The 18,145-nt window shown below is 39.7% G+C and overlaps 1 protein-coding gene across 8 annotated transcripts in view; it reads left to right on the top strand.

Moving 5' to 3' along the window:
* The window catches only part of ADA2B (ADA2 2B), a 39,472-nt gene extending 24,063 nt beyond the window's left edge, over positions 1-15,409 (top strand). For 2 of the 8 annotated variants that reach the window (XM_010254440.3, XM_010254435.3), the window contains exons 4-13: positions 4,935-5,000; positions 5,141-5,266; positions 5,360-5,435; positions 7,092-7,155; positions 7,244-7,302; positions 7,424-7,537; positions 9,841-10,063; positions 11,654-11,864; positions 13,841-14,137; positions 15,064-15,409. In XM_010254440.3, coding sequence (XP_010252742.1) covers positions 4,935-5,000; positions 5,141-5,266; positions 5,360-5,435; positions 7,092-7,155; positions 7,244-7,302; positions 7,424-7,537; positions 9,841-10,063; positions 11,654-11,864; positions 13,841-14,137; positions 15,064-15,261 — 1,434 coding nt within the window. In that variant the 3' untranslated portion in view covers positions 15,262-15,409. Of the gene's footprint in view, positions 1-4,934; positions 5,001-5,140; positions 5,267-5,359; positions 5,436-7,091; positions 7,156-7,243; positions 7,303-7,423; positions 7,538-9,837; positions 10,064-11,653; positions 11,865-13,840; positions 14,138-15,063 lie in introns of all 8 variants that reach the window. The other 6 variants (XM_010254434.3, XM_010254436.3, XM_010254439.3 and 3 more) reach the window with 5 other exon arrangements.
* The last annotated feature ends 2,736 nt before the right edge of the window (positions 15,410-18,145 follow it).

The following is an 18,145-nucleotide window of genomic DNA, read 5'->3' as shown; positions in this document are numbered from 1 at the left end:
CACATCCGAATTGCGGCTTACCAACAAAAGGTAGCTCGGTACTACAACGCGCGAGTAAAAAAGAGGAACTTCCGCGTCGGCGACCTGGTTCTCCGTAAGGTCATGGTGCCCGAAACCGGCGTAGGGAAACTAGGACCGAACTGGGAAGGACCCTACAGAATAACGAAAACACTTGGTGGGGGAACGTACGAGCTCGGAACCCTAGAAGGGAAACAAGTACCCCGAGCATGGAACGTTGTCAACTTGAGAAGGTACTATCTATAGGCCACCAAAGCAAGTACGCCGAAGTCATTTCATTAAACAAACTGACGGACCGAAATGGTCAGTTCGGCAAAAAATATAAGCTCGAAGACACCAGTACACGAACAAAAAGACGTTTCATTTCAAAACAGATGTGTACATTTCATTTCATTACATTTTACAAGCCTGGAGCTACTTCATCGTTATCAGAAGCCTCTCCGACAACGCCCGAAGGACCTGCCTCCCCCTCAGAGTCCGGTTCGGCATCCGCGGCATTAGCCATCTCCGGAGTGATGCGCGAAGTGGATATGGCGCTGGTATCGAGGTCGGGGTACGTATTCCGGATCATCCACCGACTCAGCTTGAAACCCCTCCTGTAGGAGTCTACCATCAGGTCATCGAAATCCGGCGAAGCAATGTAGTCGCTAACAGCCTTCTTCTTCGCGTCTTCGATGCCCTGAGAGAAGATTTGAGTCCTCTCCCTGATATCCTCCTGAAGATATTCAACCCGGTGTTCCAAGTCCAGCTTCATTTCCGCCATGCGCTGCACCACCACCCCCATGGCCTCGGCATCCCTCTGAGACCTCGCCTGCCTAGACCGCGCACGGCGAGCAGCAGCATCAGCAGCGCGAGCATTCTCCTCGGCAGTCCGGGCATTCTCCTCGGCAGCCCGAGCAGCCTCCTCGACAGCTCGCGCCTGCCGCGAGCATTTCTCCACCTGGTTCGCCAAGGCGTGAATAGAGGAGTTCACCTGTCAAAGGAAAAGGAGATCAGAGAAACGAATGAAAAAATAGAAGTTAAGCTCGGAGGCAGGCCACTTACCACCATGGCATGAGTAACGGCACGGCAGGCCACTTGGTGCAGAGGGAGCTCGGTCCACGCCGCGACTTCCTCAGGAAACGTCGCCTCCCTACTCCGTTGAAGAGCATGCACGGGCGACAGCACGCTCCTGAAGTCCTCCGGGGCCTCCGAGCCCGACGGCCCAGCTCGCATATGAGCGGACTCGAAATAAGCGGGAGCCCCCGTGTGTGTGGTTTCAGCATAAGGAGCCCCCGCCGGCCCCTGCATGGGAGGAACCATCTCGGGCTCCTCTGCCGGACAGTCCGGCACCTTGGGCTCCGCAGCTCGGGATGGCTCGGCGCGAGCTCGCTTGGCCACCCGCTTTCTCCTCTTCATCCCCTCGAATAAGTGCGCACCTCGTGACCCTCGTGAATCCATTGTACCTGCGAAAAGGAGTTCGGCATCAGTAAGACGTAAGCGAAGAACAAGACAAGATCACTAGGGAAAGAACCTACCCGAACTCAGGCCCGCAGCAATAAGCTTGGCCTCCGTCAGATACCATTGGCAATCCAGCCCAAGCCGCGCCCATTGCCGAAGGCCCTCCGCCGTCTCCTCATCAAGTGTGACGCCGGAATCAGGAGCGGCCACCCCCCAGCCGGTCTGAAACGGCCACCCCATCGCACTTCGCACCCCGAAATAGTCCCGCTTCCATGCCGGGACCTTATTGGGGAGTCCGTGTAAGAGCTTGAAGCCCGGGCAAGGGGACAGGTAGTATGCCCGCCTACGCCCAGGGAGGGGACCCACTTGCTTTTTCAACATCAAGATAGAAGAAAAAATCTCCAGATCCAGAGGGAAGTTCTCGTCGCAAAATAAAGAGATCGTTCCCACTAAGTTCCTAATAGAGTTCGGGTGAAGCTGGCCAACCGTCACACCGAAGTGATTTAGGACCTCGACAACAAGAGGGTGGAAGGGCAGTCGCAGCCCCGCGGCAAGCTGCTCCCGGAAAATCACCATCTCATCGGGGCCATGTTCCCAAGGAAAGCTCCCCGTTGGGATAAAATAACCATACTCACTGGCAAATTATAGTAGTCTACGAGGGTTTGAAGTTCGTCAAGCGTCACGGTCGAAGGGCCGAACTGATCTACAACCTGGCCGCGACGGGAGGTGGATGCCGACCTACCCGAAGCACCTCGGGTGGTAGGCCCAACCCCTCCCTCAGGACCTACATCGGGCTCGCTCGAACTACCTTGGGACGCAAACTAGTTCGTGGAACCCACGTCAGACCCGCTTGAAAAGTCTGAACCATCCAAACCAGACATCGCGAAACGGAACGGGACTCCAAAAAAAATACTCACCCGGGAAGAAGACAAGCAAGACCTGAGACGCGAGCTGAAAAGCCTGGACGCGAGCTGAAAAGCCTGGACGCAAGCAGAAAAGCCTGGACGCGAGCTGAAAAGCCTGGACGCGAGCTGAAACTTAAGGCACGAGCTGAAACTTAAGACGCGAGCTCAAGATATACGACAATAGCAAGGACGCCCCCCCCCTGTGCACTATTTATATCCACAGCGTACGGAAAGCGACGGCCCAGATCAAAGCCAATCCAACGGCCCACAACCGCGCTAAGGCGCACGTCTTCCAAAAACCAATCGGCGCACGTCTTTTAGAGACTGACGGAACGTCGCGCACGTCTTGTCAGAGGACAGGTGTCGGCACGCGTCTTCCCGAAACTGACGGAGCAACGGCGCACGTCCCCTCGCAATAAAAGCGTCTGCAGCGTAACTCTCGAATAACTGACATCACGACTTCCGAACGCGCGCCCTTTTTTGAAAATCAATTTGGAGCGAGCGCGCTCAGTACGGACCAAAACCCTCCCACTACCTTGCAAACTCCCTGCGCCAAGACGGAACCGTTGTCACAGGGAGTGGGGGGCAATTGATGAAGGGAAATTTGGCCCGGCCTTGCGATCGCCCGACACGTGGCAAAGGCAAGCAGCTCGGGACAGTAGAGCACCCAAAGCAAACATCGGAAGCAAGTCCAAACTCACTACCGAGCCCGAACTCCAGACCGCCGTACTTAGTCCGAGCTCCCTACTAGGAGCCCGAGCTCCCTGTCAAGAGCGAGCTCCCTATTGAGAACCCGAGCTCCCTGCAAGGAGCACGAACTATACTGGGCCCCAAGCCTCACAAAGCTGGCCCGAGCTGACCCGTGACAGCTCGGAACACTCCAAACCGAACTCAAAGCACCTCGCTCGCCACTCCAACACTTCACTTCCAAAGCACCAGGCCAGCCAAACATACCCGACACCAAGGACGTCTTTATCCAAGGGCGACGTACTTGACTGATTTGGGATCTGACGCCTGACAGCCGCATTTCAAACGGCATCCTGCCACCGCCACCTGCAACCGTCGTCACTGGCCGCAGAGACGGCTCCGACAAAAGGAACAGTGGCAGTTCTGTCCGACCAGAGGAAATGACACCCGAATTGGCAGGTGTTCAAAAGTAATCATGCCCGACCTGACGGAGGCCTGGAAGTGAGTGCGCGAGGTGGTTATAAAAGGCTTCTACCCCCCAGGGACGAGGTATGCGAACTCTCGCGCTATCTGGTTATTCTTGCCTCTAAAGGATTCTAACTTGAGCTTCGGAGCCCTTACACCGGGTTCTCCCGGAGCTTCTCTTCTCCCATTTCAGGTTCCTGTTACTCACTCTAGAGGCAAGATCGTCAACAGCTAAGACCGGCCAGATTGTGCATCATCACAAACCATGGAGGTTTAAGACTGATCCTACCTTCGTTGATCCGCCAGTCGCTACCAAGTGACTATTATTTGTGTTGAATGGTCCCTCAAGCAGAAAAGAAAGCAATGTTCTAACTCTACAATATTAGATACAATCCCCTCTATCCATCAGGTGCTGTTGGTAAAGTAGAACAGAACTCAACAAAACTCAGCCTTAATCCCAACTATTTGGGGTCAACTGTTTTTACATTCAGCCTTGAAAAGAGGAAGAGAAGAAAGGTTTGAAAGAAATGGGCGGCACACACTTACCGGCCCCCAAATTATCTTTTATATTAGGGCATTAAGAAGGAAAATACAATGACAAATCTGCCCCTGATTAGTAGGCAGTAAGAAACATAAGAAAATACAATATAAACCCACGCCCATGAGGCCCAGTAAGGAGGAAACAGAGATAACTAGCATAATATAAACATAAGAGGGCCCAAGCCCATAGTGTTAGGCTCCACAACAAACTACACAAATCATGTCCTGCCATTGTGCTCTATCAAGGACCATGCTTTCTACTTTGTCATAAAGTAGAGAAAGCCAATAAAAAAGAAAAAAGAGAGCCAAAAAAGCTTTACCATTAGATATTGGGGATGGTAAAAACAAACCATAGTTAGTATATGCATTGGAACTTGAGCTTCGTATATGCATGCACTTGATCCAGAGGCATATATTTTGGCCTCATGCTGGACCAGATGCATACGCCTCGTATGCACAGGGCACACCACCTATAGGCCTTGATGCCTTGATGCCCTGCGTCGTGGTGCAGTTAAAGGCATGTACCTTGTACACGTTAAAACAAAATGTGCTATAATTCAATGATTTTAAACCTAATCTATGTATCCCATTTTGGTGGGATGGTATAACCTTATAAGATACAATTTACAAGTTTTATAGTGCATAATTGTTTTTCTAATATTTTGTAGAGACCCTGCTTCACCAAAGCTTTCTTTTTACCTGTTTGTTTTCTTTTTTGTTAGGATATGGCATATCTTTTTACATGTTTTATTCAATATGTATTTTCACATTTCCATGTAGAAAATATTGTCTACATCATTTTGTTACTATTGTATTTAAATGTAATAATTATACTTTAGAATATTTTAATATTTTTATCTATGTATTTTCTTCAAACAGGATAATTTGTCTTTCCCACTGATTTGTCCAGATTGGAATGCAGACGAAGAGATATTACTACTAGAGGTATTTTATTTTTGTACTATGACTTAGAACTGCTTGCAAGTTGTTTTTTGCCAATTACACATGGTTACATTTGGTTTTTGGGGGATTAATGCTGTATGGGAGTTTACACCTTTTAAATTTGTATTGTATCCTATGTTTAGGGAATTGAAATGTATGGACTGGGTAACTGGGCAGAAGTTGCAGAACATGTTGGTACAAAGAGCAAGGCACAATGTATTGACCACTATACAACTGTGTACATGAATTCTCCATGCTTTCCTCTCCCGGTATAACATTAATTTTATCTGATCAATTATCTCTTTGATTGGCATCTTCACATTAGAACTTATTTGTGTCAATTTTTTATTACTTTTTTGTAGGACATGTCTCATGTTGTTGGAAAGAATAGAAAAGAGCTTCTTGCTATGGCTAAAGGGCATGGTGAGGGCAAGAAAGGTTGGTGATGTTGCCTTCCTCTTACTTTCAGATAATTTATTAGAGACTGCCTTCAGTTTGGGGCAATAGGACCTATGCTTGTGCACAAGGACCCTCTTCACCTGTCACATTTGATATCATTGGTTACTTGTAATTGATAAATTATACAAAGAGGTTTTTGCTATATTATTTCCTCACCTGTAATTGTGTTGGACAACCATTTGATATCATTGGTTACTTGGATTCTAGACATGACCATTGTTTTGTCCCTATTATATCAGTGTCAATTTGAGGCAAGTAAAATACAGGAGCTTGATAATATGCAAATTGAACAAAAATTGACTATGTTGGACATTGTATCATATCCATGCTTTAGAAAAATGCAGGTGCTTTGCAAAAATTATATCAAACTTCCTAAAGTCACTTTGGCTGTATCCAATACATGTTTCAATGTCCTTGTTACATAGACAAAAATAAATCTTGTTGATCATCATAACCATGGCTGTAGTGTTGGTTGACAAGTTTCTTATTGCCAGTAATATCTACAGGCATGACTCATTAAAAAGTTTCTTATTGCCAGTAATATCTGTGGGTATGTAGAATATAGCTAGTTGGATAGCATATGTGCAACTTGTGCAAGGAATAATTCCTCTGGATCTTACCTGCCATAAATAGTTTATGAATTTGAAACATGTTGAACTAAAAATAGTGTAGGAAAAAGACTATGAGCAACTATTGTAGAATTACTGGAGCTGCTATCTTCTAGTCTGTTTGGTAAGAAATGAATGCCCAACTGTTCAAGGAAGAGGCTGGAGCTGCTGTCTTATAGTCTATTTGGTAAGAAATGAATGGCCAACTATTCAAGGAAGAGGCCCATCCTAAAGAACACTGGATTGAGAATATCATGATAAAGGTGATTCGTTGGGTTAAAATTCTACCAAACTTCCACCCCTCTCAACGGATGATCTTTTAAGAGGTTGGCAATTTATTGCCTCTTGCTCTCTGTTTAAATCATATATCAAGCCTCTCCTCTTGGTCCCCTCCCTTTCAAGGTGGCATTAAACTGAATTTGATGGGTGTAGTCTTGGAAATCCAGACCAATCAGGTATAGGGGGATGTTTTTAGACACCATGATGGTACAGTTGCAACAATTTGTTCAAGAACGCTAGGTCATGGAACTCTATTAGAGCGGAATTATTGGCTGTATTCCATAGCCTAAGAGTAGGAAGAGTGCAAAACTACAACCAGGTGGAGGTGGAAAGGGACTCAAAAAACATTATAGGTTAGCTCAAGAACAAGTGTGAATGACTATAATGGGAGTACTGGCATATAATGAGAGATTTGGATATCCATTAGTTTTTGATGGGTTTGCCCTTTCTATGGAGTATATGGTGAAAGAAATGCTAGGTTTTTTCGAGAACAAGGAGAAGAGGCTAAGGGTGCTACTGACATGATGGAAGATTTAAGCAAATTGTTGATTTTCACTTTCTGCTTCTATGTAAATCATAAAGGGCATATACTAATATGTTTCTATGGTTGCTATATTCTGCTGGCTTTGATTAAATGCCATGTGATAGTGATCATCTGACATAACTTTTCATTGTTGAGTGCCCTTGTCAAAATTTGTACTCCCTGAACATGGGCTTATGAATTCTTACATTCATTTGATTGCTGCAGGATTTCCTATGTTTGGGGAACCTATGATAAAAGAAGAGTCTTCATTCTCTCCTTCAAGAATAAAGTATATATTGCCCTTTTTGGCGTGTCTGTTCTTTAATTTGTTTATGGAAAATTCTTTCATCCTAATTTCTTTGGGTGTGCTTGAGCAGGATGGAAGATTTAAGCAAAGAAGCTTCAACAGGCATATCCCCATCTAGCCTAACTGCAGGTAATATGATAGATAGTCTTCATCAGGTGCTCAGTGTTTCTGATTTATGAGGTTGTTTGTTGAAATAATTCAGATAGATCTAGCCATAACAATTGTACTACTATTCGTTTGTCTTCATCAGATATAGATTCTGGTGTTGGTTCTAGCAAGACAAATCCTTCATCAACAGATGCAGTTAAGAAAGCATCAAGCGTGGCTCAGGTCAAGGACAATCATGATCCTATTAAATTGGAAGGTGTGATTTCTAGGGCATCTTTTTCACCTGTATTGCAAGTGAGATTGATGTAGGATTGATGTGATCCAAGGCTAGACTGTTAACAACTTTTGAGGGAAAAGTAAAAAGAAAATATTGTTTTCAAAGGTTTAGGGACTGGAGTAGGAATGTAGATGAGGGGTTTATCTTGTTTTGAGTGCTGTTTGATTTGATCTGAAACTATTTTAGAGTTGAAATTCCTGCAAATGCAAAAGTTTTTAGAGAGAACAAAAAAAATTCTCTAATTTGAGATTGAAATGGAATTTCTTCAAATTGTTTCAAGTGTTGGGGGTAGAAAACTAGAGAAGAGGATTGAATATGGAGGGGTTGTGGTTTGGCACAAAGGAAAAGAGTTCCTGAATTTGAGAACTTTTGAAAACTAAAGGCTATTAATGGGATGACAAGGGACCTAAAATTATGAGGGTGGCTGAATCGAACTTGGATTTCACCAAGATCTGACAAGGATGATTCAGAGTTAGAAATCTCTCTTTCTAGAAAAGGTGTGTGAAGGTTGAGGATGGGAGTAAATTGAGAAGAGATTCCCTGGATCAATCCTATCCTTTATTTGGTGTGAAATAATTAATAATGGGTTTTGATGGTTCTCTCCCAGGTTTTTGGTGTCTGTTGGTGGTTGAACCGAGAGAACTTGCAAAAGAAAACAAGAGAAAAAAAAACCTAGGAATCACTTCTAGGGCTCCTAAAGTCATTCCAGGGCTTTGAGATTCACTCACCAAAAGTCATAGTAGGAAATAATCTCCAAATCTATTAGCTATCATTTTGTAACTTTACACATAACTATCTAGGGCCAACCAAACTCCTTCCTAAACTAAGGAAACTCAAAATCAGGAATCTGCCACCCAAACTCCAACTCAAAGAAAGCTAAATAACTCTTAAACCACTTAACCAATGACTGAAATTTTAAACACAGCTAATAATCAGACTAATAGGCTTGACCCACATAGAATCTATAAAAAGACAAAATTTTCTCTATTACCTAAAATGCAAAGTACATAAAACTCATACCTGTTCATTTGGCACCTGCCATAGAGAGTTTACATTTATCCCTTTGGAATAGCTGGTAATAGTTCAGATGCTAAATTTCTTTGGTTTGAGCCAGGTTTATATGCAGTCATGGCTTCAAAATGACCAGATTAACCAGTAGTGGTGACACTGATAGTAACCTGTAGAGGACAATTATGTTGCCTCAATAAATAATGCAAGGAACTAATGGCAGTATGGCACATTATATTGTAATTAAACCTTTATGATCACTAATAACTTTTTAATGATATATTAATAGAGTAGGAACCATATAATAATATTGGGAGTTTGGGACAGGATCCTAACTGTTTAATGGAAGGAACTAATGTCACATTTTCTTGTAATTAAACTTTTATGATCACTAATAACTTATTAATGCTAATATTACTATAGTAGGAACCATATGATGGCTAATATTGGGACAGGTTCCCAACTGTTTAAAATGAGAATTTACTTACCATTTGCAGTAGAAGGTATAAAGCCAGTCTTTCTAATTCTAAGTTTTCTTAGATTCTCATGATATCATGGTTGTTATTTTCCTTGCTTATGGGGTAAAATTCTGAATTATGAGTTGATGTGAAACATGAAACTTTTGGCATATCTTGTCTTGTGTTGAGGGGCCATTCTACAATTTTCTATGGGGTGGGAAGTGTTCAAGTTCTTCATCTGGAATGTGGTATGAAGCATGGTTTTTTCACTCTCTTTTTGTCTTTTATTTTTTGAACTTCTAATCCCAATTCTCGTAGAATGCCAAACTTCTTTGTCGTTCAATGCCTGTATTTTTTGGTTAATTTTTTTTTTCAGTCAATTTGTGCTTGATTTAACTCCCAAAATCTTTATAATACTTTTCAAAGGAAGGAATTGCAAACAAGTAGTTCTATTAATATGTTGACAGTGTCTTGCAAGGTGCCAACCAGTTGGTAAGGTCTTCTGTTCGTTGTAGCAGAGACTTGGGATCGAATCCTGCCACCTGGGTTGGGGGATGGGCTACCCCTCCATTGTGTAGCCCTTCAGAAGATATAAAAAAAATGACAGTGTCTTAACCAATTCTACCTAGTCCTGTCGATCAGTTGGCCTAGCCAATAATGTTCCTGTTCAACAAATGAGCTGTCTCTTGATAATAGCTATTACTCTATTTTCTATAATTCTGGTTCTTGTAAGTCATAACTTTGGTTGCTACAGTAGTAACTTCTCTCTGGCATATGAAAGAGTTCTCATTCATTTTTGCTATATATTACCAGCAGATTCTCGAGTGGACAGGAGTGTTGGAGGGAAGAAACCTAAAACTTCAGTGGATGAGGGACCTTCTATTATTGAGTTGAGTGGCTATAATCCCAAGAGACAGGAGTTTGATCCTGAATATGATAATGATGCTGAGCAATCTCTAGCAGAAATGGAATTCAAGGATAGTGATACTGAAGCTGAGCGTGAACTTAAGCTGCGAGTTTTGCATATCTATTTAAAAAGGTGTTTACTGTTATCTTTGTTGCTTATAAGCATTGACTGTGCATACATTTATATTTGAACATGAGTGGTTGAGTAATCACGTGACACTGAAATACATTAGCATGGAACAGAATAATTAGACACTAAATAGATTTAAAGTTGTCAAAATCTTACAAATAATGACATGAAGGGTTTCTATTTCAAAATTTTTGTCTGAATGGAAAAATCTTATGATTACTGCTTGATCCTACAATTTGGTTCATAAATCCTATGATTTATATGATTCATGCAATTTAAATCAATTCAATTGATTTCTGATGTTAATTCTGTGAGAATTTGAAGGCTTATATAAGGAAAATCTCAAAGCTGAACTCTGGAATACTTTGAATGTTTAATTCTTATATTGATTTCTGATGTAGTTCTTTTTTGGGTCTCTCTTGTAAGTGGTGGGGAGACCCCTTGTCACCAAATCATTGTATCTTTACTGTTTTCTGAATAAAAAATTTTCTTTATTGATCTCCAAAAAAAAGTCAATTCAATTGATACCTACTTCTCTATTTTGTCATTCTCTTGTTTCTTTTGATTCTTTTTTTCAAGGGGATTTTGTTTTAAGAACCTTAATAGAATCTGATTTGTTTAGGTTACCGACCTATTTTGAGACCTCACTAAATTGATTTCTATCCTATGTTGGTTAAACAACTTTCAAATTAAACTTGGATTAAAAATGAGGTAAAATCAGTTATATCTATTTTTTTTTAATTTTTTTTGGCAAATTTATTTGAAAAGAGAAACAACCTTATGAGTAATGATAGGATTGATGATTTGATTTGATTCAACATTTTCTATGATTTACAATATGCTTTTGATTGACAGAAATTGTTTTTTATTAGTTGGATTCTATATCACTTGGACTTCCAAATGGATGGACTCTGTGTTGAAAATGTTGTCTCACCAATTGTAGCATGCCATCTGACTTTTGACTTTTCCATGGATTCTGGTGCCATTTTCTTTATTTCATTCCTTATTTGCACTACATAAATGAACATCTTACATTATGAATTCTATCTTTTCCAGCAGAAGATTTCTAGACCATAAAGATAATATCATTAGAGAAATGCTGGTAAAACTTGAGCAGCCACCCCTTGGATCCTCAAGGGCTTTTTTGTCAATACAGCTGAAAAAAGGACAAATGTATGAGGGCATTTCGCTAGATAAAAATTCCCGCTATTCCATTCTTCTCCCAGGTTTATTGACAAAAAAGCCCTTTAATGGGTTTTGAATTGCTAAGTGTTCCCATAGTAATACTTAGTCATGCTCTTTTGTATATGCAAATGATATATCCTAGGACATTGCCTTATTTTCTTTCCCAGTGTAATGTTTGTTAATATGCTTTTTTTTTTATGTATATATGCTTGTTAGTATGTGAAAGTAATTGTGATGTATGCAAGATATCTACTGAGATAGTACTAATGTTGGTTGTGAATTAGTTGGCTCTCAACTCTCAAGCCAAAACCAGAGAGGGATCTTAGATCCAAAAAGGGATCAAAAGCTATTATTATTATTATTAATTTTTTTGCTGTGGTTCAAATATATTCAAAAGCTTCTTTTCAGGCTTGATGAGAGGAAGCGTAGGAAAGATTTCATACTGGAAAGGAAATTACTTTATCCTAACCCTTTGGAGAAGGAACTATCACCTGAAGAGAAGGAAATTTATCAGCAGTACAAGGTTTTCATGCGCTTTATTTCCAAAGAAGAGTACGAGGAGTTGATTAAGACTGTAATTGAGGAACATCGAGTACGAAAAAGAATTCAAGATCTTCAGGTATGATGGTGAATGGCTGACAACTGATATGTATCCCCCCATCTCCCCAGGGCTATACTATTTCTGTATGTGAAGTTTGAGCATCATGCGGTAACAGTTCCTTGAAATCAAGGTTCAACACCCGCTTTTTGTTGTCACAGAAATCTGTGGTATTTTTACTTGAACCTCTTAGTTGACCCTAGTAGACTCCCTACAAGTGGCATGCACGTTGATACACATTTGGGTTATGGAATTTGCAACATTACAAGTCCAAATAAGGAATTATGCCTGCATTGTCAACCTTGAGACTTTGGCATTTGAACCACCTCATTAATAAGGGCATTCTATTTTCTGAGATCTGGTTGTATAGAAATGCTTGTAAATGTGCATACTATTTCCTATTCATCAGTTTGTTGTAGGGCCTCCCTTTTACTTTTCAGATTTGCATGAACAAAATGACATCCAAAGTATGCTGTTTTCTTTCTTGTTACCGATAAATTACATACAGAGTATGTTATTATAGATTGCAGGAATATGACTTCATTTCTGGTTTTCCTGAGTTGGTGTACTAGATTTTTTGGGTAATGTATACTAGTCTACTAGATATCTCATATCAATGTTTTTCTTACTAATGAGATAAACATTAGAGACACAAAAAAAGTATTTTTTTGTTGTACTGCTGGGCCTGGAGTCCTGTCTTACCACCCCTCATTTAGCAACTCAGGGTCCATTTGGTTCACAGTTGGAATCGGAATGGTCTATTCCCCTGCCTGTTTGGTTCAGATGGGAATTGGAATTGGATGGAATGGATTCTTATTCTGGGGGGTGGGGGGGAATTGCCATTCCCTCAAATGGGGGAATGCCATTCCACCAAGAATGGGAATCAGATTCCAATTCTGCGCAACCAAACAGTTGGACCGTTCCAATTCCAATTCCAGACCCCTATTCCTGTGAACCAAACAGACCCTCAGTAGCTTGGTTATCTCATGTGAATCGTGGATACTAATATGTGATTCTGAATCTGTTTTGGCATGCACCTGAGTAGGTTTATACACTTGGGTATTGCTATTGTGTATGATGCCTAGGATGACACCTGAGTTTAGATTGCAAGAAGGGTATGGACTCTGAGGTGGGTTTTTGCTGCTTAGGGTTCCAATGCTTCCTAGCTGAAGATGCTTTTAATGGTTGTTTCACCCAAATGGAAAGAAACAAATTGCAGTAAGGAATAAATGAAGAAAGAAAAACAATGTACCTATCAAAAAAAGAAAGAAAACCAAAGAGAAGGGAGGATAATGGGTACTCAAACTATCCAAAACCTCCCTGGGAATGGAATATCACCAAAGCTAGGATGGATAATAGAATCTTACCATCAAGGAGAAGAGTGGCTCTTCTCAGCTACAACAAAGTTGTAGAGCTTAGAGTCTTAGACTTCAGAATATTCATTAAAAGAGAAATGAAAGGGTACAATGCCCTTTATAACAAAAAAGCTAGATTATCTTGCAAAGAAAGAAACAAAGATTACAAAATATACCCAAAATATCCTAATCTTATGTCTTTGAAACCTGCCTCAAAATATTCTACTTCTAGTATATTCTTCCCTGGGCCTGCTGGAGTGGACTTGGCGTGGGCTTGCATAAGGTCCATGAGTTGAGCATCCAGATAGGCTTGTGAGTAAAATGAACTAGGATATGCAAAATGGGCCTAGAATATTGGGTGTGTAAATAGAGAGAAAATCCACCTTTAGTTATGGACACAAAGGTATTAATGAAGTTGTATGGACATGGGCATAAGGCTCACTGGTAGTTGAATCAATCTAACTGCATGAGAAACTGTACACTAAGCTCTTATCCAGATTATAATGTAAACTTTATTTCCACCACACCAACATAAAGGGCCCAAAAGATTATGTCAAAGCTTCCAGTGCCCCTATTTCTTTTCCTTGTTAGAAGTCTTCTGAACTCATGATTGTGTGCTTACACGTAAAAAAAATAATGCAGGAAGCTCGAGCTGCAGGCAGCCATACATCAGCTGATGCAGATAAATATATTGAACAGAAGAGGAAAAAGGTAGCTGAAGAAAGTGCCCATAGAGCAAAAGAAGGTGCTTTGGCTGGTCCAAGTGGTAAAGTACTCCAAAAGACAAATCGGCCCAAAGGAGAACCTGATGGCAGCCCTTGTGGAGGTGTGAAAGGCTCAATGGAATTGGAGAGAGGTGGCAAAGATTTGTTCACTTCAATCTCCTCGGACGAATGGGATATTACTTGTTTTCCTGGATCAGAGCTACTTTCTGAACCTGTGAGTATGCCCTTAGTTTCCAGTAGTTGGATGCCAGATAAGGTTCCTTCAGGTCAGAGCTTCTTTACTAGTGGAGAGGGGTGGATGTCATCTTTCTCTTGAAAGGTCCTGGTATAAAAACAAGCTCAATGCCAACATGGTGGTGGTAGTTTGGTGGAGCCACGTCTCAGATTAGTAGCCATAATACCAGACCATTTGGACTATCCTCGATTGTATATATCAATGGCATTAATTGTAGGTTGGTTTTCCTAGATCACTTACAAGTGTTCTTGGAACCCAGACCACACTGTCCAGATGAATTGTTTGGACCATGAGATGGTCACAAAAATGATTTAGGCCAACTTGTGATAGTTCTTTTTTCTTGGGTCAAGGTTGGATGAACCCCTTTATACACAAAAAAAAGGAGAGAGAAAAAGCTGCTTGAAAATGGGCAACAACTTTGTAGATTGATTTCTTTACCTTTTAGAATCAGATTTTTTTTTTGGTTAAATTTCATTCATTTTGTCCTCCATTAGTTCAATGGTTCAGATGTTCAGCTGAATGGATGTCACTGGACTGTTGATTGCATTTCTGAACTGTTAGGCATCCACTTTGGTTTACCCCAACAGTGAATGAGGTAATGTCATGATGATTTCTTTTCATCTGCTTTCAGTACCTGGGGTCCCCTCTGGAGTCGATAGTGGACCAATCAGTCCAATCCTGAGATTTTTTTTACTGGGTTATTACTTGATCTGGATGGCAAAAACTAATTGGTTTATCCAATAGTGATCTTTATCTCGTGTTATAATTGGCCAAGCAGTACGGTAGTCTGGTTGCATTTAACTTGCCATTTTGTTTCTTTTCCTTAATTGATTTCTCCCTTTAGCTGCATGCATTTAGTTTATTTGTAACATTAGATTGCTGAGTTGGCAGTTATTCTTTGGCAGGACCTACGACTGTGCCGTGAAATCAAGTTACTTCCTTCGCATTATCTCAAAATGTTGGAGATCATCTCCGTGGAGATTCACAGAAGTAACATCACCCAGAAATCTGATGCTTATCGCTTCTTTAAGGTTGAATCAAGAAAAGTTGATAGAGTTTATGATGCCCTTGTAAGAAAAGGTCTAGCTCAACCGCATCCTTGATGATATTCTCGTTCTCTCTTTCTTTCTTTCTTTCTTTTCGGTAAATTCGTTCTTTCATTTCTTGGAATGTAAGATTAATGTGAACTGGTTATATACAAGCAAAGTTCATAGAGTTAATGAATAATCTTCTTCGGTCTTGTCCTGCCAATATGATTAAATCATTCGTTTGCAGTCCTAATTCCATCGTAGATATGCATATCAATTCACTAAACCCAGTTGGAATCCTTGGAGTGAGGCACCTTGGGGATCAGAATCAGATCGTTGGTCCACCAAGCTAAAGGCACAATAGCAATTTCCTTATTCTGCCAGTCCAACTAGTAGTTCATTCAATTTAAACCCTCTCGAGGAAAATGAAACATACATGATGCAAATTAACTAATTTGTCCAACGGATTCAACTTCATATGGAACCCACACGATAAACTGACCTAGCTAGCTATAGTATCTAATATTTAAATGAAAGAAAAGTGCACGGTTTGGAGTCTTGTATTTTGCTGGCTCACTGATGCGGGAAACTTTGGTTGTTGGGGGCCAACAGCCTATATGCTGTCGAGTGTTTTGGGGCTGGACACATTCACTAATTCATGCCCATGTCTATGTTCATGGTCAAAAGGAAATCTGGGCAATTATTATTTTACCCCCACTTTCATGGTAGCATGGCATTCTCAAGAATGTTCTCAACGAGATCGGCTTCCATCAGGGCAAACCTGTGGCCACACTGTTCTAACAGCCTTTTACAATCTTGCATTGGGAATATTTCCCCATGAAATAAAACACATAAGTAAGGAGATATTTTCAATGCAAGGCAGTAAAAACTGCTCGAACGAGCTTTGCCTTGATTGAAGCTGAACTCGTTCTCAACAGCATAGGCTGTTGGCCTCCAACACCCAAAGTTTTTTCTACTGATGCTGACATCCTGGCAGAAAACTGGTGAAAACACACTCCTCAACAGTCAAGAGTAGTGTTTCCAATCCATCCATGATTTTGATGGTCAAACAGTTCAACCCATCACTCAAAAGCCAAGAGGGTTTAGTACAGGCGTACAGTTCTATATATACTATTATAAAAGGTGTAAATTGTTCTCTGCGGTTTTTGGAATTTTTTTTGACTAAAACATCTCTTTTTTTTGAATTTGATCCCTCTCTATTGTGAGAGTGGAAATTGTAATTTGAATATTATTTTTTAATGCATTTCATTACCTCATTAAGTCCCATATTCAAGGCTTTTTATCAAAAAAAAAAGTCCCATATTCAAGGCATTAACTATCATTCTCTCTCATTGAATTTTACACTTGAGGTATTTTTGTATATCATCATTAAATTCTATCAATTAAATCAATGAGCACTGATATTAATAATATAAAACCTATATTTTAAAATCAACTAAAAATAAAACTATTTTTTTCTAGGTGGTAGATTAGTAATTATACCGTTTTTGGGTCAAACAAATGAACCCATGATACCATAATTAAATATTAAATATTTAAAAATAGATAAAATATATATCAATCTCGCTCATTGAATTTTACACTTGAGGTATTTTTGTATATCATCATTAAATTCCATCAATTAAATCAATGAACACTGATATTAATAATATAAAACCTATATTTTAAAATGAACTAAAAATAAAACTATTTTTTTCTAGGTGGTAGATTAGTAATTATACCATTTTTGGGTCAAACAAATGAACCCATGATACCATAATTAAATATTAAATATTAAATATTAAAAAAAATAGATAAATTATATAAATAAAAAATAAAAAAATTTAGGAGCATCTTTAATAATATGTATTTGTCATATTAAACAAAAACAGGTATGAATGTGTGATAAATAATAAGTATTTTTATTAATGACAGAAATGAAATGCAATATTTAAAACTGATCCATAAATGTGACCATTTTCCTTCTTGAGTGGTGGGTCAATGGTTCAACCATTCAGATTAATGGATCAACAAGTGATTTTATGGTAAAATAATATATTTTAAAAAAATAGAAAAATAGAAAAATAAAAAATACATAAAAAAAGAAAAGTGTAGACACATTTTTAACATTATATATTAATTCATATTAAAAAGATAAATGTGATCAAGGTTCAAAATATTGATACGCCGGTAGGGGCGTATCGGGCGTTTCGATACTTGTTTTTTTATTGTTTTTTTTTTAATTTTTTTCAAAACTGGTTCAGGGGAGCCGGTCTAGGACCCCTCCATCCCCTGAACCAGTCAGACCCCCGATACACCCATTGTAGGGGCGTATCGGAAGGGTCCTGGAACGATACGTATCGGCCGATACGGGCCGATACGTAACAATACTTTGAACCTTGAATGTGATAAACAAGAATTATTGTTAGTAATGATATAATGAAATACTAAATTCAAAATGAAATGGGTCAAATTTCCAAGCCAAATAGGTCAATGCATGATGTTATAATTGAATAATAAAATTTAAAAATGTAGAAATACAAAAAATTAGTAGAAAACATGGCAAGATCTAACATTACATAGCCATCATATTAAATAATAAATAAGAATTATTTTTATTGAAGGTGGAAATGGAATAAAAAATTAAAATTGTCTTGAAAATACAAAGTTTTCCATTCAAGGAATGGTTCAAGAATTAAATAGTCTAGGTAACCCATGATGTCATAATTAAATAATAAAAAATAAAAAATAGATAGAAGTCCTAAAATCTATAAAACAGAAAAAGTTTATAGAAAACATTAAAAGAAAATCTAGACGTATCTTTGATATTGTTATTATTATTACAATAATTATTATCTAAAGTTGTCATGTGCAGCACATGTACACACTTACTAGTACCTTTAAAAAGTATAAGGTGCCTTTGAATTTTGGGAATTTCTTGTGATGACCAAAATACCCT

The sequence above is a fragment of the Nelumbo nucifera genome, chromosome 1 (assembly GCF_055504915.1).
Source record: "Nelumbo nucifera cultivar China Antique chromosome 1, China Antique-T2T, whole genome shotgun sequence".
Taxonomy (NCBI): Eukaryota; Viridiplantae; Streptophyta; class Magnoliopsida; order Proteales; family Nelumbonaceae; genus Nelumbo; species Nelumbo nucifera.
This window is presented reverse-complemented; position numbering and strand designations above follow the sequence as displayed.